Source organism: Podarcis erhardii (assembly GCF_964252035.2).
Source record: "Podarcis erhardii genome assembly, chromosome: 10".
In the NCBI taxonomy this organism is placed as follows: domain Eukaryota; kingdom Metazoa; phylum Chordata; class Lepidosauria; order Squamata; family Lacertidae; genus Podarcis; species Podarcis erhardii.
Genome location: NC_138500.1, coordinates 76,857,631 through 76,883,109, shown reverse-complemented (window position 1 = coordinate 76,883,109; position 25,479 = coordinate 76,857,631). Strand labels below are relative to the sequence as shown.

At 42.8% G+C, this 25,479-nt stretch overlaps 1 protein-coding gene across 7 annotated transcripts in view; it reads left to right on the top strand.

Moving 5' to 3' along the window:
* Window positions 1-25,479, top strand: part of ITPR2 (inositol 1,4,5-trisphosphate receptor type 2) — a 355,772-nt gene that overhangs the window by 51,551 nt on the left and 278,742 nt on the right. For 4 of the 7 annotated variants that reach the window (XM_081879044.1, XM_081879045.1, XM_081879041.1 and 1 more), the window contains 2 exons: window positions 21,109-21,153; window positions 24,716-24,870. In XM_081879044.1, the coding sequence (XP_081735170.1) occupies window positions 21,109-21,153; window positions 24,716-24,870 (200 nt within the window). The remainder of the gene's footprint in view (window positions 1-21,108; window positions 21,154-24,715; window positions 24,871-25,479) is intronic. The other 3 variants (XM_081879042.1, XM_081879043.1, XM_081879047.1) reach the window with 3 other exon arrangements.

Genomic DNA, 25,479 nt, shown 5'->3' with positions numbered 1-25,479 from the left:
TTAAGAGCGCCCCTCGTGTGGGGCAGCAGGCTGCTATCCGCAGCTTGGAGAGCCCTGTGGGGAAGTCCGGCAGGGCTCCCCAAGCTGCAGATGTCTGCCCCGCCCGAGGGGCGCTCTGCTTCAGAGCGTCCCTCGCACCCGGCAGCAGGCTGCTATTTGCAGCCTAGGCAGCCCTGCAGGAACTCTTCTGAAGGCTGGCGGCGGGAGAAGGGCTTTTCTTCCCACCGCCAGCCTTCAGAAGGCTGTTCTGAAGCCTGGCGGTGGGGAGAAAAGTCCTCCCCCCCCCCACCAGCCTTCAGAAGAGGTCCGGGGAAAGACTGTCCCCGGACCTAGTCTGAAGGCGGTCTCCCTAGGAACGCATTAATTGATTTTCAATGCATTCCTATGGGAAACCGTGCTTCGCAAGACGAAAAACTCGCAAGAAGAAAAAACTTGCGGAATGAATTAATTTCGTCTTGCGAGGCACCACTGTAAACAACTCTATGAACAGCATTGGCAGGTTTGGCACTTGTAATCTATTGCCGTTTTGTTATTTGGATTTTTGCGGGAGCCTGTATTCTTTGGCGGCAACCTGGAGTTTGCAGATTAAGTGGAGGAAACATCATCTTTGCTGTAACAGATTTTTCTGCTTATGTCAAGAACTGCTGCATATTTCAGTAAGACATATGTGTAGAGACTATCCTAACTATTGTGGTGTGTGTGTGTGTTTTCCTTGGTTACATCCTCTTAAACATGGCCTCCTCTGCTAAGAAAAACAATCTGTTTTCTCATTCACTGGAGCTCTGTAAACCATCCTGGCCAAAACAAAGGCTAAAATCTTGCCTTCTAAGTAGGCTGAGGATCATGACCTGCTGGCTGAAGGCAGACTGACTGTTCAACCTAAGGCGGGTCACACCAGCAGCACTGATGTATTTTGCTTCTTTTCCTCTTTTCAGCAAAGGGGAGAGAATGGGTAAAATGAGACAGGAAAGATGGTGAGGAAAAGATTGTAAGAGAAATAACAGTGCATTAAAAAACCTCCTCCAAACCATAAAATGTTCAAAATAAGTCCTGTGTTCAGAGCCTTTAAAAAAGAAAAGAAAAAAGAAACCAGAAGTGGCTCACCCTGATAGCAGTGTTTTGCTCTGTCTTTCCAGAAGGGAGAAGGCAAAACAGTGTAAAGGTCAATGTGGCATTGTTGCACCAGTGGAGCCAGTCCAATGCTCCTATCAGTGCACTTGTACTGTATTGTGTTGACCTCCCCACTGCCTTGCCCCAATTGGAAAGCAGCAGCAACTTTCCTACTAGGAAACTAGAGTTGTGGCTCCACCTCACCAGGCAAACAGCCTCTGGCAGAAACTACTTTGAATGAAGCATGAATGTCAGTTCCTCGCTTGAGCAGAAAGGCAAGAGCACACTTCTTTGTCACCTTTCTTGAGGTACGCTTGATGCAATTACAGAGTTGGGATGATTTGCTGGCATCAGAACCTCGCTTCCACAAATTTGTGTAGCTGTTCTTGGCATCTGCCTTAATTCTCTGCTGCCTTGGTTTTAGTGCTCCAGGGGTGCCAGTTCAAACTTCAGCGAGGGAAGGGCAGCACAAGATTCTCTGTAAGATTTTAAAGCCTGCTTGTGGATATATTTAAGATGAATTTAATGCAAAGCAGTGTGCATTAGGAACCTTCCTTGCATTTCCCCTTAGACCACATGTGGTCTAAACCACAGAGCCTAGGGCTTGCCGATCAGAAGGTCGGCAGTTCAAATCCCCGTGACAGGGTGACGGTCCCTGCTCCTGCCAACCTAGCAGTTCGAAAGCACGTCAAAGTGCAAGTAGATCAATAGGTACTGCTCTGGCGGGAAGGTAAATGGCATTTCCGTGCGCAGCTCTGGTTCGCCAGAAGCAGCTTAGTCATGCTGGCCACATGACCTGGAAACTGTACGCCAGCTCCCTCGGCCAGTAAAGCGAGATGAGTGCTGCAACCCCAGAGTCGTCTGCGACTGGACCTAACAGTCAGGGGTCCCTTTACCTTTACCTTTAATATAGCAATATTGCAAATGCTGTTCAAATTATCACTCCCACTACTTTTATTCAAAGGGATTTGTGCCTTTTGTCATGCACAACTGGTACACATAAGCCCCATTTCATTATTTATAATAATAGTAGTCATTCACTGTGTAGAACCAATGAAAAGACTGGAAATATGAGGTGTTCCTGAAAAATAATCATATGTGGCCTTCCTTACATGTGAACCAAAGTGATTTCTTCTCCAGTGTATATTCTCAGGCATCATTTGGGAAATTCCCAGTTTCCCCCTTTTTGTCACAAAACAGTGCACCCTCTGCCTGAACAATACTCCAGATGTTTCCTGTTTCCATGCAGCTGTGTGTTTCTCATGACCAAACCTAACCTCATTTCTCTTTATCAACTGATAAAAGCCTCTTTGAGCTAGATGGCGGTTTAAGCTATAACAAATACATGCACACGAATGTACACACCCTCGATGTTCCTGACCAGCAGAAGGCATTTGATTTTGTAAATGAGGGCCTTAGATTCTAAGGTGCTGTATGTTGTCCAGTATTCAAAGTGACATACCAACTGATGATATGCATGCTTACTCTTTACGCATACGATTTCGGCCTCATTGTTTACTTGGCACTTCTAAATATGTATAATCTTGTGAAATGGTTGCCCTTTTATTTTACTAGACTTATTTCAAAGCTGGCATGCTGACTTGATAAACTTGTTGGTTTATCTACTTATTTATTTTACCCCTCGGTTTCCATTGCAAGAGGAAGGCTCATGGCAACTTGCAGTATTTTAAATACAAACTGTGCAAGGAGTGCACGCTAATGCTCTCTTCACCCTCCTGTTCACTGTGCTCTCACTGCATTTGCAGTGCTGGATTTTTCATCCATAGTCACATGGATTGTTGAAATGCATTATATATGCATTTATAATGCAGATGCAACTGTTTGATGAGTTGTTTTTCAAACCAGCTTCATGCCAATTTCCATTATTAATTCACTTCTAGCTAAAGTATGAACACCTTTGCATAGGGTAAATACATCCTTGCCCTATCAGCATCAATGGCCCATGTGTGTATACAGACAGTAACAAATGGAAGCCCTGCTGATGTGAACACTGGGGAAAGAGCTGTGAAATGTACATGGGGAGGCAACAGGTGTGGGGACCTTCACTGGGGCACAGCTGCTGAGCTACCTTCCTGACACACCTTCCTTGCAGCTTACCAGAGGGCTGGTGAGGTCAGGGCTCTGTAGATGCCCAGTGCTGGATTGATTCCACTGGTGCATCTGCACAAACCCTTACCTTACAATTTCCTTGCTCTTCTCCTGCCCAGATAGGCTGCAGTGATGCTGATGCTGGTTGGGTGGCTCTGCCCTTACCACAGCTGCTGCTATTGCCCCTATCATGGCAATATAAAGCATTACCTGGAGACTAAAATTGAACAGCATGAAAGCCAAATGCTTGCTTAAGTAGAAAGATTCTTCACATGGGGGCGAACATTTGCAAATGAAGAGGCAGGGTAAATCTCATCAGGCAGGAAATTCCATCATCTAAGCTAGGGGGTCACCAAAACAGTGCCCAAGGGGGCACCAGCAACCACAGAGGTCTTTTCTGTGCCTTCCAGAATGAACCACTCTGTTGGAGTCAACAAAATAAGCTGCAGTATATGCTTGATTTCAGCGTGTGTATGTTACCCATAACAGTTTTCCCTGGGCCCAAAAGGTTGGCAACACATAACTAGGCTACCACTATACATTTAAAGCTGTTTTGTATCATGAAAAAGAAAAGCATGCCACTAGGTGGCAGTGCACACTTACTCCTTACATAAAGCAGTGAAGTATTTGTAATACAGTACAGTGGTACCTCGGGTTAAGTACTTAATTCGTTCTGGAGGTCCGTACTTAACCTGAAACTGTTCTTAACCTGAAGCACCACTTTAGCTAATGGGGCCTCCCGCTGCTGCCGCGCCACTGGAGCACGATTTCTGTTCTCATCCTGAAGCAAAGTTCTTAACCTGAAGCACTATTTCTGGGTTAGCAGAGTCTGTAACCTGAAGGTATGTAACCTGAAGCGTATGTAACCCGAGGTACCACTGTACTGTGGAGTATTTAATGCTTGTGTGAGAATGAGACACAAGGACTGAAGCAGATATGGTAGCAGAAGCATTTCAAAAAAGTTTATTTTCAGTGCTGAAATTTGATTTCTATTTTTTTAAATATATTTTTATTCTTTTTCCATAACAAATTATACATCCAAAACATCTTTTTTACATCCAAATTCCTCCTTACTGACTTCCCTCCTCCCGCCTGAAAAACCTTCCTAGTACTTACTTTCTCCACATTTCTTAAATTTAAATTACACCACCAAATTATTAATTAATTTTTTACAATCTAACAATATTCCTACCTTTTCTCTTCACAGAGCTTCCTTAAAACTTACAAACGTTATTTGATTATCACTTAATTTTTGCATATATTCAATAAATTTCATCCAATCTTCTGTAAATCTTTGCTCACATTGGTTCCGGATCCTTCCTGTTAGTCTATCGAGTTCCGCATAATCCATCATTTTCATTCTCCATTCTTCAATCATAGGTAACTCTTCTTGTTTCCACTTCTGGGCTGCTGGGCTGCTTTCAAAGTTCTTGCTGCTGACACTGCATATAAAATTATCTTCCTATCTTTCTTATCTATCTCATTACCTATTATTCCTAGTAAAAACACTTCTGGTTTCTTTACAAATGTATATTTCAATACTTTCTTCAATTCATTATAAATCATTTCCCAAAAGTTTTTGGGAAAGCGACATCTTAGCCCCCTTCTGCACTATACATTTAAAACAGTATCATACAGCTTTAAATAGTCATCTTCCCTAAAGAATCCTGGGAACTGTAGGGCACTGAGAGTCTCTCCCTTCACACTGCTACATTTCCCAGAGTTCCCTGGGAGTACCTCTCTGAGGGAGAAGGGGAGATGAAGAATTTCATTGTGTTGGATCAGAAAATTGATATGCTTACCAACAGGACTGGCCCAGGACATCTTGGGGTAAAACAGCGAATGGTTGACTGATTGACATACGTTGGCCTCTGAGATAGGAAATTTCACAAGTACCACTCCATGGGAGTAAAAATTCAACAACAAGTTATAAGAAGTAAAAAAAAGTTGTCTTTTCACATCACCCTGTTTTCATAGCACGCTAGAGCAACATAGGCCAGCTTTAGGCTTTTGTGGTCTGCCCACAAAATTAAAATTCCTAATTAAAATTCCTTTTTTTCTGTTTTGTTTAAAAAATAATATTTATTAAAATTTCAATAAGAAAAAGGTTACAAAAATGATAAAAACAAAAAACAAAAAATACAAATTACAGAAAAAATAAAAACAGTTAAAAATAAGTCCCTCTTTCTATATCTTACAATTCATTTACTTATTTTCATGACTTCCTCACACCTCCCTTTTTTGTATTCCAGTTCAGATAGTTAATTCAGCAAATCCTTACCCTCTTTGTTTTATCTTAGTTCTTAATCCATTTTTACATATTACTATTTAACCTTATTACTAAAACCGCTTCGTTTCATTCCAACGTCATTTTAACATTCAATAATTTTACATTGTTTCTGTAAATAATCTTTAAATTTCTTCCAATCTTCTTCCACCGACTCTTCTCCCTGGTCTCGGATTCTGCCAGTCATTTCCGCCAATTCCATATAGTCCATTACTTTCATCTGCCATTCTTCCAGGATGGGTAGATCTTGTGTCTTCCCCTAATTAAAATTCCTTTGGTCCAGTGATGTTTGTTTTCAAAGCAAGAATACAAACTTTTTCTTCCTGAACAGTTAAGGCATAACTAATACATGCTAAGTAATGCTGAGAACACACTTGCTTATGGATATATGAAGTGACTTTCTCTTTCAGACCAAGGCCCCTCTAGTTAAAGGGAAGGCAGGAAATTTCCTTATATTGTGCAAGAACATCCTAGCTCAGCAGAGGCTCTCCAGGGTTTCAGGCAGGGGACATTCCCACTCTTATCTGCAGAGGCCAAGGATTGAACCTGGGGCCTTCTGCATGCAGAGCAGATATCCTGATCACTAAGTTATGACCCTTCAAGCATATCTGGCAAGAATCCAAGCAGGCACCAGGTGGTCCACTGGAAATTGGCCAGTGGTCCATCACTATACTACCATTTACTACTAGTATACTACCCCAAGGCCAGATAAGCCCTCCCCCACCCATTTCTTTCTGCTCTTCAAATTCCCTACCAATTTTGGTCACAGTCACAAAAGAAAATAGGGGGAGCACCGGTGTGTTTAAAAGCAGGAGGTATTTCCCTATCTTAAATGATCCACACAGATCGGTGTGTGTGTGTGTGTGTGTGTGTGTGTACAAACAAAAGTGAGGGAGGTAACCACATCCCACCACTGTCATGTGCCACCTGGAGAGTTGTCTAATGGTTAATGTGGCCCCCAAGTCGAGAAAAGTTAACCACCCCTGCACAGTATCCAAAGCACTTTGTATAAAATGCTGTAAAGTTTACAGCAATCCTTTAGAAAGGCTAGTATTCTTTTTATTTTTAAATTAATTTTCAAAGTTTCAAAAAGAAAAAAAATCTTCACACACACACACACACACACACACACACACACACACACTTGTTTACATTAAACCACAGTTCATATTGGTACCTTTATGGGGTTCCCTGAACCCCTGGACTTCCCTCCACCCCTCCTTGGCTTCCAAAATTTATCTTCCTTTTTAAACTAAATCTAATTGCATTTATCCAAATTACTGTACTTCATTTTTATCCTTTGTTATTTTAAATTACAAGTACTATGTCAATCCTGCTAATGTTTTTAGATTTTCACAGCGTTCTTTAATATATTCTATAAAGTTATGCCATTCTCTATTAAATTCCCAGTCAGCCTTGCCATCTCCGCATAGTCCATCATCTTCAATAGCCATTCTTCCTTCAATAGGGCTCTTTCTTCTTTCCATCCCTGGGCAAATAGTATTCTTGCCACTGTCGTTGCATACATACAGTGGAGTAGCAAGGTCAGGTGGTACCCAATGCAGAAAATTTCTTGTCACCCCCCCCCATTGATTTTTTTTTTTGCCTGCAAAAATGGTTTGACTTTGTTTCGTGTGTTTTTTTTTTGGGGGGGGGGGAGCCAGCCAAAGTTGTTGAGCTATTACGTGCATTGTGATGAGTCTGCCTGCCACAGCTGAGGGGGAGCCAGCGGGCGGACCGTTTCTGCAGCGGGAAGCCAGCACGCACCAAAGCCACAGACGTTGAGTGCTGTAAACCATTTTGTCACCCCTTTCAGAGGTGACACCTGGGTGGACAGCACCCACTGCACCCACTTTCCTATGCCCCTGCATACTAAAACAGTATTTTCTTATCATTCGGTAATTCTTTTCCTATTATACCTAATAGAAAGGCCTCTGGGTTTTTTTTAAATCAAAAGTTATTTTCAACATTTTTTTCAGTTCATTATAAATCATTTCCCAGAAGGCCTTAGCTATTTTACAGGGCCACCACATATGATGTGGACCTGTACCCTCTTTAACTTTACACTTCCAACATATGTTCTTACAAATTTTCACTAATCTTGTAGGAGTCAAATACCATCTATACATCATTTTCATATAGTTCTCTTTTAACGTACAACAGGCTGTAAATTTTAAATCCTCATTGCGTGGCGAGTTCCCGCCCCCCACCAGGATAAATAAAGACACAAGACACCATAGTTAAGGTTAATTGGGCGAATTAGGCCACAACTTTATTGAATTCAGGAATGAGAGGCATTGGCTTAGGCATTGGTCCTATCGACTATCCGCCTCCAGCCCATTTGCTGGAGACACGGGGAAGGGTTAACACTTTATCGTGGGAGTCTCCTGCCAAGGCACGTCGACTAGGAGCTCCCCCGGGTCACCGCTCTGGAGCGTGCCTTTGGCCCACACCTCCATAGGCTTCGGACAGGGCCACGCCCCCCGGAGTCCTTTAACGGACCACCCTTCGCTCACTGGGGGGAGGTGATGGCGTTCCTCCCCCCCACATCCTCTTAACCCCTTCTTACCAATGCCTGCCGCCAATGCCGAAAAGTTGTGACGAGTTGCTACGAGGTAGGCGAAAAACCAAAAGGCTACAAATTGCCAATTGGGAAAAATTCCTACCATGCCCCTTGCGGCGACAGACCGAAGTCCATAGCAAAGTCAAAGACCTACCTAAAGCATACCTAAAGGGAGGGAGGGTGGGAAAATGTGAGGGCTAGCCGGCGAAAAGAGGGCGAGCCCCCTCTGCGCCGGCCCTAAATAGGGCAGACCCGGCCGGGATGCCCCCGCTCACGTGGGGGTGGGTGTGAAGCCCGCAACCCCACCTCCTGGGCAGGCCGGAAGTGGCTTTGCGTGGTGAGTTCCCGCCCCCCACCAGGATAAATAAAGACACGAGACACCATAGTTAAGGTTAATTGGGCGAATTAGGCCACAACTTTATTGAATTCAGGAATGAGAGGCATTGGCTTAGGCATTGGTCCTATCGACTATCCGCCTCCAGCCCATTTGCTGGAGACACGGGGAAGGGTTAACACTTTATCGTGGGAGTCTCCTGCCAAGGCACGTCGACTAGGAGCTCCCCTGGGTCACCGCTCTGGGGCGTGCCTTTGGCCCACACCTCCATAGGCTTCGGACAGGACCACGACCCCTGGAGTCCTTTAACGGACCACCCTTCGCTCACTGGGGGGAGGTGATGGCGTTCCTCCCCCCCCCACATCCTCTTAACCCCTTCTTACCAATGCCTACTGCCACATGAGCAATCGCTCGCCGCCAATACTCTCATGCCTGAAACCAATCCCTTATCCCCTTTGCTATATCCATCAGCCAAATATCATTTCCAGCATCCGAGAGATGCACGCCATCAGCCAAATATCATTTCCCGCATCCGAAAGATGCACGCCATCAAACCGGTAGAGGGCCTCACCGTTGAGGCAAATGCCCGGGTGGTCAATGACACTCCCACCCAGGGTGCCACTCTACGCACCACCACCCTATTTGTGGCTATCGGGCACCTGCAATCTCTCCAAACCCGCCTCTCCATCCACGAGGCCCAAATAAAATAGTAGTGACGTTTGGGTAAGAGGCCTTAAGTTCCTCAAAGTCACTAAACATATGCCACATCAAGTCGACTGCCTTTCTATAAGCTAACTCTTTTCGCCTAATTGGATAACTAAAGCATCTGGGGGGCGCTCCACTGCCGCTCTGGCCCTAATAGCCAACCCTTTGATTGTCGGTCCAGAAGCATACCTGGTGATTCCTGAACTCTTCAGCCCGCAAATGCCATTGTACTTTTCCATGCACTAACCTTCAGGTCTGACTTGACCACTTTAGAGAGGCGCACTCAGTGTTGCGGAGCGCGCAGTCCCGCTGACAGCTTAGCCAATCACCCACAAAAGGGGCGGCCAGGGGACACTACCCAGCATGCAACGTTGAGGTGACCGAAGCGTGAATTTACGCTGGCCAAGGGTGACCTTCTTGAGGGGAAGAAGTTGCAGGATTAATTTTTAAGTGCTGCTAGCCTCTCCCTTGGTAGGTGGGATGTCTGTGCAATTGTGTCCAATTCAATACCCAAAATAGGTTATGGTCAAAACTGGACCCTCCGTTTTGTCCGCCACCAAAGGTACCCCAAGTTCCTCATGTCAAAGCCTCTAAAGTAGAATCGCAATCAGGGCTATTACTAATGATGGGGGAGAAGAGTTATCGAGGTAATGGGTCACCCCTTCAGAACCAGTTCTAAAGCGAAGAGCCCAGTCCAGAATTGCACTGAATGACTCAAAGTGCACAAGCTACTGAGCACCCTATCGGCATAGATTTGTCTATGGAATAAGCCCCCTCAAATCTAAAAACCTTGCCATAGAAATTCCTCAGGGTGAATTGGCAGGAGACGGAAAGTCAACTCAATGTCGCACTTTGCCAAGAGCGCGCCCCTGCTGAACCTGCGCATACACTTTATAGCCTGATCAAAGGAGGCATATTTCCCAGAACAAGGCTTCTGTGGTATTGCATCATTGACTGAGCCACCTCTAGGGTAGGGTAGGTTGTGGATCATAGGATACTCTTCTGGAGTCTATGGGGGGACAATGCCTAAAGGTGAAATGAGTAAAACCGCTATGGGTGGCTCCCTGAAGGGACCGGCCACCCTCCCGGCCAGAAATTTCTTTTAATTTCTTTTTTGCAATAGCTGGCATTTCCCAAACTGGTTTTTTTTTTTGGGGGGGGGGTTCCCTGAGTTAGGGGGTAATGAAACGAGGATCTTGAAGCCATAAGAGAAACTCTTTCCCAGGGTACTTTGCTGCCTCTATTTTAGGGTATTTATCGAGAAGGGTTCTAAGAAGTGAGAGCTTAACAGAAGAGAACATAACAGTTAAGGGCCAAATTCATACCAGTTTGTGGCTGTTCTTTTTGGCGGGTCTGTGAGCTTTTCAAGACCCCTGGTTGAAATGCCCCCTGCTGCCCAGAAAGGGCTGTTTACCTTTAAAACATGAAGACGCTGGGTGGTTACCTAGGCACTTCTCACATTCGTGCGCATACTTACAATTTGGCCCCTGGCACACACCCGTGTTGTACTCCCAGCAAACCTCATGGTGAGGGACTCGATTAGCTTCAAATTTTCCAACTTTCCTTTTTCCACATAGGGAGCCATATGCTCCATCCAGTAATTCTGGTGGCTCGGAACGCAGCAGGTGGTGGGCAGCAGGAAGCTTTTAAGAATCATCCTCGGTATCAGAAAGCTTACTTCTTTTGCTCTTCTTGGCCAAATGCTTCTTCTTACTTAGACTTCTTTCTCCCTTGCCCATCATTGGAGACTGGTGCTGTTCTGCAGCCGCTGACACTCCCTGTTGCTCCTGCGTCTCATCATCCGATGATGTTTTGGAGCCCCCTTCTATGCAAAGGCTGAGGTTGTGAATCCTGTAGAATACTGGGAAAGTCTGGGGTATACTGAGAGGCAGAAAGGTTATAATTGTAAGCATGAGCCCTACCTCCCGAGGATCTGTTATTGGAAACCCAGGGACACGTAGACTGTAATTATGTTTGAGGATGCATAAATGGATTGCTACCCGAATGTGGAACCCTAAATAAGGAGGCCAAAGTGCAAGGGAGCTCCTCACTATTTGGGAAGAGGCCGCAGTGACCATGGGCCTGAATTGTTGGTAAAAGGTTTCAAAAGCAGAGGAAACACTGACTAGGCCTGTGGGTTGCAGGGCACAGGAGGCTACCCTGACCCATCTTGGACACAGGACCCACTGTTGAATCATTGGCTGCTCTCAGCACTGCCGCGGTGGCCGCGGAGGTGCCGGGGCGGTCCACAACGTTAGGTGGCGTATCCGGGATGCATTCTTGGGTGAGCGCAAGAGGTGCCGCTGCCACCTGGTCTGCAGGCCTATAATGCCTATAAAATGTCTAAAAAGCATTGAAAAAAAACTGTGCCAAAGTCTGTGGGTTACTAGGCACTACGAAGGCCTGAGGCCCCTTTTGGTTCCCTTATGCCACCCCAGATATAGCTGCTTTTTGATGGTTCTCTTGAGCAGACATAGTTTGATACCCTTAATTAGCCTGGTTCAGTAAAATCAACGCCAACTAGCTTGGATTATATGCGTGAGCTGCGAGCAATATCACGGTAGTTCAGTATTGTCTGCACTGGTAAGTTTAAAGGACTTAAAGATGCCTAACTAATCTCCAACAAATTGTATTTAGCTGCAAACAATATCACCGTAGCTCAGTATTATCTGCACTGGATAGCAATCCAAAATACCAGCCCACACCTCAAAGCAATGTATTTAGAGGAATACTGAGTCTATAATAAACAGAAGAGAACCTTTGATAATGTAAGCAGCTATGCAGCAAGCTAGAGGTAGAATTATAAATTGTAACTTTCCATTATAAATTGTAACATTCCATAACTTCTCCCATGAAGCAAATTGTATATTATATCCCACATCTTTTGCCCAGTGTATCATTACAGATTTTACTTCCTCATCTTTTGTTTCCCATTCCAGCAACAATTTATACATTTTTGACAGAACTTTTTCATTATTTTCCAACAATTCTTTCTGCAATCTCAAAAATTCTTTACCAAAACTGACTCCTTTATCCAACCTAAAGATGTCATTTAGTTGATGATATTGGCACCAATCAGTTAACAGATGTCTTATGTCTTAAAACTTTTTTACTTTCAATTGATTTTCCTCCTCAGTTAACAACTCTCTATACGTTGCCCATTCTTTTCCCATATTTATTTTTTTAACTGACAACACTTCTAATGGTTGCAGGTAGGTAGCCTTGTTGGTCTGCCATAGTCGAAACAAAATTAAAAAATTCCTTCCAATAGCACCTTAGAGACCAACTAAGTTTGTTATTGGTATGAGCTTTCAAGAGCATGCACACTTCTTAGCCACCATGGGGTTTTATTCTCTAATAAATTCTTATATTTTTCCCAAACAGCATAAATTGAATTTTCTTTCTTTCTTTTCTTTCTTTTTTATTTTTTTATTTTTATTATAATTTTTTATTGTTAAAATAATTCAACATTAATACACATACAAACATACAAACATACATTTCATACAACATACCTACATACATACAACATACCTACAACATACCTACACTCAATCCCACAGATAATTCCCATCACCATCCACCACCCCTCACCCTTTGTGTTAGACTTCCAATCTACTCAATTGCAATTTCTTTCTACTTCTGTTACTTTCTTTCACACACCTTTAACCTAATTTCATATTTCTTTTTCTATTACACATTGTTATCCATCTTATTTAGTATTCCAATATTTGAAACGAAACTTGTTTATTCCAATAGGAGTTCTGATTTTTCGATATAGTTTTGCAAGTATCTTTTAAACACCTTCCAGTCCCTGTCTGCCTTCTCTTTTGAGATCCTTCCAATTTCTCCCATTGTTTTGGATATATTGTAGAACTCCAAAAATTTGGCAAGCCACTCTATCTTTGTTAGTACAGTACCACTTTTCCAATTTTTCGCAATCAATAGCCTTGCGGCTACTGTTGCGTATAAATATAAGGTCTTGTCTTCTTCCTTTAGGCTTCCTGGTACTATTCCCAATAAAAAACCTTCTGGTGTTTTCCTAAATGAATATCTGAACATTTTTTTCATTTCGTTATATACTGTTTCCCAAAATAGTAATAGTAGGAATAGTATTATTTTTGAAATGTGTGTTTTTTCTTTACAAGTCCTTTGAAAGGCAACAAAGTGAGCTGAGAGGAAGTTGCTGGGTGATAGAGGGAGAGGGGCTGCAGGAGTCAGCCCATAATCCCAGACCCAACTCCCCATGTCTTAACCATGATAAAGAGAGAGAACATTGCCAGAGTCTCTTTCTCCCTTTTAAGTTAGGTAGATGTTTGCTCTCTTAAGGCCTTCTGGATAAATTCATTTTTCACAAAGTGGATAAATTCATTTTTGGCTTCTACCATTAAACTCTGCTGGGGGAGGTGGAGAGGAACTTATGTGACTGAAATCTTCTCCATTCAAGGTACAAAAATTAAAGTCCATATTCATGCCAGCAATTGTCTGCAGTCTGAAGTGGTACAGCCCAGAACCAGGGTTGCTACCACGTTTGCTGTTTATCAGAACTAGAAGCTGGTATTTTCAGGCTGGCATGTTAAGTAACTGTTCTTAAACCTTATTAACCCTTATGTGTAAGATGAAGGTAATCAAACACAACTCTGTATGCAATGAAAGTATAATATGCGTGGAATACAATACAATTAATATTATGACTGAAAATCTTATTCTTTGGCGATCACACGTGCTGTTGTTGTTGTTGTTTATTGAGTTTATATACCGCCCTATACCCGGAGGTCTCTGGGCGGTTCACAGAAAACTTGCAGCCGAGTAAGATTGTCTTCCATGAATACAATCTTAACAGTGTGTCTGTAAGTGACTGTGGAGGCCAATTCTGGATCCACACATTCTTCCACATTGGGGACATAGGTGTGGGAGTGGGAGTGGGAGTTGCTCCCACTCCCACACCTATGTCCCATTGGGGACATAGATGTGGGAGTGGGAGTGGGAGTTGTTCACAGTGACAGTTTGCCAAACGTGCCTTCCACTTAGTATGTTTCTCCTTTTTGCCCTGAGTTTGTGCTTCTTCAAAGTCCAAGACACCTTTGGTAAAGGCTATTCCCCAGTTGGAGCGTTTGCAGGCCAGTGTTCCCTAGTTATCAGTGCTTATACTAAAATTTTAAAGATTTGCCTTGAGAGCATCTTTAAACCTCTTTTGTTGTCCACTGGTATTTCAATTTCCATTCTTGAGTTGAGAATAGAGTAGTTGCTTTGGCAGACGATAGGCATCCGAACTAAATGACCAGCCCAACAAAGTTGATGTTGAATAATTATTGCTTCAACATTGGTGATCTTTGCTTCTTCCAGTACTGGCATTAGTTCGCCTGTCTTCCCGAGTGATGTGTAAAATTTTTTGGATACACCATTGATGGAATCTTTTGAGGAATTGGAGATGGCATTTATAAGTGGTCCATGCTCCACAAGCATACAGTAAAGTTCGTAGTACAATAGTTTGTAAACAAGGATTTTGTGTTTTTTTAAAATAATATTTATTACTTTTAAAGCTTACAAAAAAGAAAAGGAAGAAAGAAGACAAAAGGAAAAAAAAAGAACAAAAAAGAGAAAAAACAATATAATACATAAACAATACAAAACACAACCTTAACACATTAAACTAACACAATAAACTAAACCAAACCAAACAAAAACAATTTAAAAACATACATCATACCTTTTCCATATTCTATCTTTCATTCCCTTGTATCATTGACCTCCTCTCACCTCCCTCTTTGTATTCCACTTCCATTAATTGTTTCAGCAATTCCTTTCCATCTTTCTCTATTTTCTATCATATAAATGTCTTAACATATTTTTAATCTTATTTCCATTAAAATTAGTATACTTATTTAAGCTTAACTCCTTATAGCATTTCAGCTAAAGCCATAAAATTTCCTTCCAACATTTTTCTATCACTCATTAATTTTACAATATTTCTATATATAGACTTTAAATTTCCAATCTTCTTCCACCATCTCCTCTCCCCAGTCTCGGACTCTACCAGCCACTTCCGTCAACTCCATACAGTCCATCAACCTGGAGATCTTATGTCCGAGGCTCTTAACTCTTTTCCACATCCCTTCTACCAGTCTTCTTCATATTCTTTGATGTTAAAGAGCAGATCTCGGGGAAACTCCAATCCAACGATACTTTTATTCCTTCTCGACAGGTTAGCCAGATTTCCATAATTAAAGCTAGGATCCATAAAGTATTTCCGGGCATGTTTCAAAATTCCTCCAAATCCAAAGGCCCCCAGAACTCCAATCTCCTCCTGACCCAAGTCCATATTCCAAAAGTCAGTTAATCCCTGCATAGAGGGATCTTTCCAACTTTCCTTTTCTAGTCCAGTCCAGGCTCCAACCTTCAAAATCTGACTTTTTCTAGTCTCAATCATAAAGGGCCTCAACTTGTAGTCCTCAATTTGCCTCTGTAAGGCTAAGGCTCCCCCTTGTGTTACTTTAGGTTCGACAACAGCAACTTTCTCCTCCTTTTCAGCAATTTGTCCTGTTGAAATAGATTCCTGTGCCAAATCCTGAATAATGTTTGTATTGGTGTTCACTTTTGGTTCCAAAATGTCAATTTTAGTAGTCATAGCATCCATCTTTTTATGAAGCTGTTCCAAAAAATGCAGTCCATAAGGCTTCTCCTGTCGACATTCTTGAATATCCAAGGTCAATCTCTAGTTCTCACAGTTCTTATCAAGCAGCTGGAGATTTCCCAGCTCCACTCTTGTAACAATTTCAAAAGCTCCCTCTAGAGGGGAACAGTCTCCACTTGTATCAATCTTTTCCAACACAGATCAAAAAGTAAAGATAGTTTCAGTTTTCAGATACTTCCCCTCCCTTTTAAACGCAGAAGCGGACAATGGAAACAATATATTTCTCTTATTTAACTGACTGTCAACATCCGTTCTCTTCGCTGTCAATGAACTCTCGCGAAACGTCAATCACTGGGAGCCCGTTCCCAGGTTCAGAGCAGTGGTAATTTAATTTTAATCACTCTCTCCTGCAGGATACACAGTCCAAAATTTCCCACCTCTTCTCCTGCTTCCAAGGGGGGTCTAATAATTTCAATCAATGGAAGTTTAATCCTTTACATAAGGCTTTCTGAGACCTTAACTTGTAAGCTCTTTGCTTCAGTCTATTTACAAAAGGGGAAGGCGGACTTCCTGTTTTGAACCTTCCCCGTTTGATGCCAAATTAAGATATTTAAAGATCCAATTTTCCGTTTTACTCACGGGTTGTTGTTTAAAATCCAATTGTCCACAAGAAAAAGTCAGCGCTCTCCGGCAACAGCAATGCGGCTTCACTCCGTGAAAGAAGCGGTCAATTCAAAGCACCGCGCCGCTCACCCCACGTCGCTCCGGATCCCCAAAACAGGATTTCCCCGCGAGTAGGGGAGGCGCAAAAGGTGCCAGCCGAATCCCAGGTTCACAAGCTTCTTCCGCCTGTGATTTCAATGGGTCTCTGCCTTCGCCGTGGCGGTTCAGACCCAACTTTCCACGGAGCAAGTTCCTCCCGATCGGAGGAGCTCCGCCATTGCCGGGGGCGCCAACCCGGAAGTCCTGTAAACAAGGATTTTTGTTTCCCTGCAAATGTCCCGGTCCTCAAAAACTCTGCGCTTCAGTTGGGAGAAAGTTGCACTCACAGAGCTCAGGTGATTCTGGATTATGACATCAGTGTTGGCCCTTGTGGAAAGACAACTGCCCAGGTAGGAAAAGTGATTGACACTTTCCAATGGTGCACCATTAAGTTGTGGTACACCATTAAATGTGCAGCACTTTGGTTTTTTGAATATTGAGCGATAGGCTAAGCTTTCTGTAAGCTTCTGTGAAGATATTTAAGGTGGTTGGGAGGTCATCCTCTGAGTGTGCACACACTAGATTGTCATCAGCATACTGAAGTTCTATGACGGAAGTTACGGTAACCCTACTGTTTGCTTTCAGCCTGCTCAGATTAAAGAGCTTTCCATCTGTTCAATATATTATTTCCACTCTGGAGGGGAGTTTCCCTTCGACAATGTGTAGGATCATGATGATGAAGATAATAGAATCATAGAATCATAGAGTTGGAAGAGACCACAAGGGCCATCGAGTCCAACCCCCTGCCAAGCAGGAAACACCATCAGAGCACTCCTGACATATGGTTGTCAAGCCTCTGCTTAAAGACCTCCAAAGAAGGAGACTCCACCACACTCCTTGGCAGCAAATTCCACTGTCGAACAGCTCTTACTGTCAGGAAGTTCTTCCTAATGTTTAGGTGGAATCTTCTTTCTTGTAGTTTGGAACCATTGCTCCGTGTCCGCTTCTCTGGAGCAGCAGAAAACAACCTTTCTCCCTCCTCTATGTGAGGGAGAGAATTGAGGTGATAATACATCCTTGTTTAATGCCTGATCCTACTGTTAATGGTTCATTTTGCGAGTCATTGTTATCATGGCGGAGCCGAAGAATGTTCACAAATTTATCTGGGCAGCCGATTTTCAGCAGGACAGTCCAGAAGGCAGTATAATTTACAGTATCGAAGGTCTTAGGTCAATAAATGCCATATACAGGGGTTGATTTTGCTCTCTGCACTTTTCTTGAGGCTGTTGAGCTGTGAAAATCATACCCACTGTCCCCCTAGAAGATCGAAAACCATTTTGGGATTCAGGAAGGGCATCCTCAGATATAGTTAAACTGTGAAGTTCGTGTTCATAATTGGTTCAGCTCCTGACTTGCATGGGCACTCAGATCCTAGTATAATGCATTAAATATATCTGGACCGACCTGAACAAGGCAGATGAAACAAAGACCTTACCTAGGTGTCTCGTTGGCTGGAATCCTCTGTGTACAGTTTTATCTACAAAATGTACTACATAGTTGAACTCTTGATCTCAGTTATATTGAATCTATTCACAAGACTGTATATATTTTTTCAAGTTCCTCGTGACTGTACTTATATGCTTTGTGCTGGTATTATTTTGAGTCTTATAAAATACACTGAAAGCTCAATACAATTTGTAATACTTTTATTGCATGCTTACAGAGTTGTGTTTGATTGGATTCTATTCACTGTATTCCTTCGTTGTTGGATACTAAAATGAAGGTAAAGCAGTTGTGAGGGGGTAGTATGGTAGTATGAGGGTAAAACTTAAAGCAATTTTTTGTACATTTTGCTTTCCTTGAGTTGAATATTAAGGTACACTTCTGAATCCATTGACTCAGTGTGGCTATTCATCACTTTGTAATACTGCTTGTTACTATTCAGTACTATTCTATGTGGGGCTGCCCTTGAGACTGACCCAGAAACTCCAGCGGGTGCAGAATGCTGCGGTGAGACTCCTTACTTGCCATTGGATCACATTCACTGGCGCCCGGTGGAGTACAGGATCAGGTTTAAGGTGCTGGTTTTAACCTTTAAAGCCCTATATGGCCTAGGACCCTCGTACCTATGGGACCGCCTCTCCTGGTATGTTCCACGAACGACCTTACGGTCTTCAAACAAAAACATCTTGGAGGTCCCGGGCCACAGGGAGGTTAGGCTGGCCTCAACCAGAGTCAGGGCTTTTCTGGCTGTGGCCCCGATCTGGTGTAACGCTCTTTCACAAGAGACTAGGGCCCTGCAGGACTTGAAATCTTTCCGCAGGGCCTGCAAGACAGAGCTGTTCCACCAGGCCTTTGGCCAGGGCACAGCCTGACCCCCACCTTTGGTAATCCTCACAGAACTCTAGCCCAATGGTTGCTATTAATTTGATTTTGAATTGATTTCAGAATGAATTGATTTTAGAATGCTGTGTTACTTTTATTGTTGTTAGCTGCTCTGAGCCCGGCTTCGGCTGGGGAGGGCGGGATATAAATAAAAATGTATTATTATTATTATATTGCTTGGGTCCAAAACTATTGAATTAACCTTATGAACTAGTTATGTTTACAAATTAGAACCAGCTGTTCTAGATGGCCTGGAATTTATTTATTTTTTTAAAAAGACCCCGCTCTTTAGTTAGATACTTGCCTTCATTATGATAAGCTGTATAACTGAAGGCGGAAATACTTGTAAAAGATCTTTAAATGTTTGCTATAAAAAAAGAAACCGTGTTTATCACTCCCTCTAGAACTTTAAGCAACTGATTAAGCAAATCAGTGGATTTGTGGCCCAAAGTATACAGGAACCAGTGAAAAGCCGAGACAAGTGCTGAATGTGTGCAGTGAAAACAAAATAAAAAAATTCCTTCCAGTAGCACCTTAAAGACCAACTGAGTTAGTTCTAGGTATGAGCTTTCGTGTGCATGCACACTTCTTCAGATACACTAGACCAACACGGCTACCTATCTGTAACTGTGTGCAGTGAGCATCTCAAGAAGTAGCAAGAGACATTCATTTCAGCTCTACATAGAAATGTGTGTGTGCAGTGCATTGCTGAGCAAAATATGACTTTATTTCTTGGTTTCTCTCCTGCATGTGTGTATGTGTGAGAGTGTGTGTTTCTGTGGTGTGTGAGTGTGTGTGGAGGGGGAAACAGCACATTCCTCATATAATAATATAGCATGCTAACTATTAGTTAATAGACACTTTGAAGCTTCAGAGGTTTCAGAAAAGTGCTGGGTCTCTGAACTATGTCTTCTGCATTCCACTTCTCAGACCACAGGTATGAATGTGGTGGTCAGAAAAGGACAGGAGCTGTGTGGAAGATGGGCTAAAAGGATGTTATTTCTCTCCTCCCAGTTATTTTTCTCATCCTTGACTATTCTGGAGACTTTAGGTTTGGATTCATTTGATTCTGGATAAGCATGCTAACCTAACTTGTGTGTGACAGAAATATGGACGGACAAGTTAGAAAGTGTTAACCTCTCCCAACGCCACCCCCAATTTCTGAGTGTTGCATCCTGCAAGTTGGGGAGGTATAATAAAGCCATTCTTCTCTCTAGGTGTTCTGTCTACCAGTCAGCCTTGGGGTCCTCTTGATGTACATATAGCCCACTGCTCAATATTCTTCCTCTCTGAGGTGATGTTGGGCTTCTCCCTCCTTACTGTTCTTTAAAATTTCAACATTAATGCTGAGGTTCCTAAGGGAACATTTCAGCAGTTTGTGGTTGTCATGACAACCATGGCCCTGACTCAGTTAATACTAGACCTGTCAGGACATGAGGTTTAGAAAAAGTCTCAGTGGCTCACTGTGGCCAATTTGCGCCACACTTTGCAGATTGAACTACAGATAAATTGTTGTGTCTGTGGATGTGCCTAAAATATCTGCTTGTCTTGTTGTGATGCATATCTTTCAGTTTGTTTAGCCTGAGAATATGGGCAGGAACTTTGAGGCCAGCCACATGTAAACTTGACCTTTCCTACTCTTGCTCACTAAAACTTTCAGGAAGGAATTGAGTAAATGTGTAGAGGGGGTGACAAATTTGAAACCACTGCTAAAAAGAACCCTCCTAAGATCCCTCTACCACCTGGACCAGTTTCCATCCTCTTTTGGGGGGGCAAGGCGCTTGAGTGGGTGGTGACCCACCTCTAGGTGGTTTGGATTATACAGATTATCTAGATGCATTTCAGTCAGACTTTAGGACTGAAATTGCTTTGGTAGAACTATGGTTGGAACTGGACAGGAGAACTGCATCCCTCTTCTGTCAGATCTCTTGGTGGCTTTTTATACCATTGACTATGGTATACACCTGCTGGATTGGATCCCTGGATGGCACAGTTCTGTGCTGGTTTTGGTCCTACCTGGTGAACAGGTTCCAGAAATGCTGCAATAGTCTAGATGTAGACTAAGAAACTGGGAGTTAATTCAGGCAAGACAGTCATGCTGTTGGTCAGGAGGTGGGTTTGTGGTGGGAAAGGAAAGTTGAAAAGCCTTAAGTGCATGTGGAACAATATGCATGGCCTTTTGAACATACATAACATATGCAGTTTAAGATCAACCTCCCTTTTTTCAAAATTTTATTAAAATTTTTCAAAATTTTATTAAAAGTGCTTTCTTTTTACAGCTTAATCCACACTATCCAGATGGTAGTAATGGGGAAAAGGCTTTGGTAAGTGCAACTGCTTCTTTAAATAAAATGTGGTGAAATGCTCCCTTACATAATCTGATCTAATTAGAAAGAAAGTGCCTGTGACATTTGGGTTGTAGAAACAAACTGTGTACAATATCGACAAAAAATATATGTTGATGTGACTTTTGCTTTCTATTTATTCATTTATTTTAAAACCTGGCAACAACTTTTCCTGACAAAAAGTTCTCCAAGCAACTGGCAATAATTATGGCTTTCCAAAATAAACAGACCAAACAAATTTTACAATGTGTCATGAGTTGGCTTAAAAACAAATGCCACAATATGCTTTAATTCTATTAATGTTTGTTTTTTAGTTATTGTTCCCCCATGTTTTTAGCTGCTCATATTTTATCAGTAAGCTGTCTTTAGACCCTGTCAGGGAAAAAGGTGGGATATAAATAAATATATAACAACAACATGACTCCAAAAATATATAGAGGGTGTTAGGAGTGGGGTGGGGTCTCCTTCTTTGGAGGTCTTTAAGCAGAGGCTTGACGACCATATGTCAGGAGTACTCTGATGGTGTTTCCTGCTTGGCAGGGGGTTGGACTCGATGGCCCTTGTGGTCTCTTCCAACTCTATGATTCTATGATTCTATGATTCTAGGCTGGTACAGTTCAAGAGGGAATTATGGACTTGGGAAGCCATGATAGCAGAGGTGCTAATCTGGATGTTGCTGGGCATCGTTCCATCACCTTTGACCATTGGCCATGCTGGCTGGTGCTGTTGATGTGAGAGACCCCCAAATAAGTGTGGTAATTATACTTTACACAGTTGTGCAGAAGTTGTTTTTCCAGTTCTCTTTTTCCCATAGAAAAACCACACATAGTTTAAAAATAACATATCACTTTACTTGCTGTGCTTGCTCTTGTCAGATTGAATATACAAGAGAGGCATGTAATACGTTACTAAAATATATTTACATGACTTTGTATCGGAGTGACTAGTATTTACAGACTGGCTTTTAGGAGGCAGCCTCATAACACAACACACTTTCTGCTCTCACAGTTAAAACTCTAAGTTGATAACTGAACTATACAGTATACAGTATATATGACACCACAAGATTATATACTACAGCGTTAACCCTTTGCATAGTTTTTGGGATGCACCATTTCCACAATAAGCCACAGGTTATCATCATTGCATTATAGAGAGGGCCCTACTTCTGATCTCAGTATAGACCTGGCACAAAAGAGAATCAAGAAAGTCTGAGACTTTTTTTTTTTTACCTTTTAAGGCTATGAATTATTTTCATTACCCTATAGCAGGGGTCAGCAACCTTTTTCAGAAGGGGGCCAGTCCACTGTCCCTCAGACCTTGTGGGGGGCCAGACTATATTTTGAAGAAAAAATAATGAATGAATTCCTATGCCCCACAAATAACCCAGAGATGCATTTAAAATAAAAGCACACACTGTGTTTAAATAAAAACACTGTGTTTAAGCTGGATACATATTATAGTTAATTAAAGTAAATAAGTTAACCTGAAAGAATGCATTTCCTGACCCACTTTGTTTCAAAAATTTCATTTTGTTTAATAAAACTTTTCTTGTCTGTTTGAGCATTTTCTGCCTGAGACTGTAATCACAAAGCTTTCCCTCACACAAGACACCCACATGATAGCCTGTGGTAAATTGTAAAACCTGGTGTAATTAGCATACAGAGAGAGGTGTGTGCTATATTTAATTGGGGGCAGTTAGTGGGGTGAGTCCACTGTTTGTGCAGACTTCAAAAGAGGAACGAGAGAGAGAGAGAGAGAGAGAGAGAGAGGAGAGAGAGAGAGAGCTAGAGAGAGGGGGGGGGGTTGGCCCCTAAAGCTCTGTTAATGCTGTATGGGATTGCTGGTTTTGTAAGCCGCTGCTAAAATTGTTTTAACACAGAGACACCAGATTATGCTTGATTTAGCAGATGTTTCTAGAACTCTGGTGGTTGTTAAATTTAATTTTAAGTTCAGTTAGTACTGCAGCTTAATGGTCTTCATGGAGGGAAATAACATTAGGACTGTAACTATGCTTTCAGAGGCAGCTTTTCCAAAGAATGAGCCTATAAAGTCTGGGGCACTCGTGCTTATGCAGAGAAACAGTGCAGGAATGTAGTGTTGCAGATTTCTGGTGGAGCAGAATAATCTTGAATGTCTCTCTAAGTTTAAAACAAAAGAGCAATGCATGTAGAAAAGTAGTAAGATGAGCCTTGGGGACTCTTCTAACCCTACGATTCTGTCATTCTAAGTAAGGAAAAATACTCGGTTAAAATTCTTCATCCAGACACGCTGTTTTTCTGTATGCAGGTAGCTTTGAGTTTATTTAAAAAAAACTTGGGAGAGAATTTGAGTTTAGAATCCTCCTCCAGGGCATATATACAGTCCCAAGAAAGGCTATACCACACCACATGATATTCATAGTCACAACACCTAGCTAGGACCTGTATTCACAGTAGTAGCTTCCTGGTTGAGCTTATGCCACATCTCAACAGCTAAATGAGTGTAGGACTGTTATGTACTAGAATAAGAGGCAGGTAGTGTCCTAGAATGCAACAACCTGATTGGCCTGCAGGAGCAGCCCAATCAGGCTCCAGGAGGGAAACATAATCAACCAATCAGACGGTACTCCTTGTGTAAATAATGTATGTAAAGCCTGAGGTTCGGGGGGGGGGGGATTTGCTCACTGTTCCTATGAGCTGAAATAAAGAACATGAAATTACTACTCAACTGAGTCTATTTCAAGGACTGATATAAATGGAGCACCTATCATGGACAAAGCTGTTTTGCAAAGTTGACTGCCCTTGTTGGTGGGGACAAAAAAACACAGCCTTTCCTGATGCTCGATGCCTCCTGTCTGTCCTTTGTCTTTTATCTTTGTACTCCTTTAAAGCAAGCGCTTTGATGCTGTACAGTGGTGCCTCGCAAGACAAAAAGAATCCGTTCCGCGAGTCTCTTCGTCTAGCGGTTTTTTCGGCTTGCAAAGCAAGCCCATTGACGGCTTAGCGGCTTAGCGCTATTAGCGGTTTAGTGGCTTTTAGCGGCTTTTAGCAGCTTATCGGCTTAGCGGATAAGCGGATAAGCGGCTTAGCGGCTTAGAAAAAGGGGGGGGGGAGGAAAAAACCCCCGCAGGAACTCGCAAGACATTTTCGTCTTGCGAAGCAAGCCCATAGGAAATTCGTTTTGCGAAGCACCTCCAAAATGGAAAACTCTTTCGTCTAGCGAGTTTTCCGTCTTGCGAGGCATTCGTCTTGCGGGGCACCACTGTATTCCTCTGCCAAACACCCAGCAGCCCTGACGGAACTCACATTGAGCAATAACATGTTCTGTCATAGGGACTTTTTGTTGGCCTCTGACCTATTTGTGTGAAAAGGCAGCTTGCATCCCAGCATCCTTGAGGCAGGTTGGTCCTTCTGTTTTGAATATGAGAAAAGAAGCTAGTAACCCTACAATTTCACTCTAGTAACCCTACCCGCTTCACCTTGCAAAGAAAAAATATATTATTCTTACAGAACTAACAATAGGATGCTGTGTAAACCAAAGTGTCCTTGTTCTTCATCAGCAGAGAGACAGCGAACTTCTCATTTCAAAGAAGAAACGACATGCTGGGGAAAAAATTATGTATACGCTGGTGTCTGTGCCACATGGAAATGATATTGCCTCTCTTTTTGAACTGGATGCTACTACCCTTCAGCGAGCTGACTGCCTGGTTCCAAGGTAGTGTTGCATGTGTATCTGTGGGCTTGCCAGCTGAAAAGTCAGCAGTTCAAATCTGCGTGGTGGGGTGAGCTTCTGTTGCTCTTTCCAACTTCTGCCAACCTAGCAGTTCAAAAGCACACCAGTGCAAGTAGATAAATCATGTTTCTGCGCACTTTGGCACTCATTACTATGTCCCATTGTGCCAGAAGTGGTTTAGTCCTGCTGGCCACATGACCTGGAAAGCTATCTGTGGACAAACATTGGTTCCCTTGGCCTGAAAAGGGGGATGAGTGCCGCAACCCCATAGTCGTCTTTGACTGGACTTAACCGTCCGGGGTGCTTTACATATGTGTGTGTGTGTGTGTGTGTGTACATGTACGTGTACGTGTACGTGTACCCAGTGCTTTTGGGGGGGGGGGAGGTTCCGGAACTCATGATGAAGTGTGGAGGAGGAGAGAGCCTGTGCCGGTCTATAATAAGGGGGCATTGCAGCAACCCAATTTCAGGAGAAAGGTCAGGTAGTGCTTGGGAGAGAGGCAGAGGTTGGATTCCATGTACCTGCTTAGCCGGTGTTTCCAGCCTCCCTCTCTCTCTGGGGGTGAATGATTATGTGTGTGAAGACTGCAA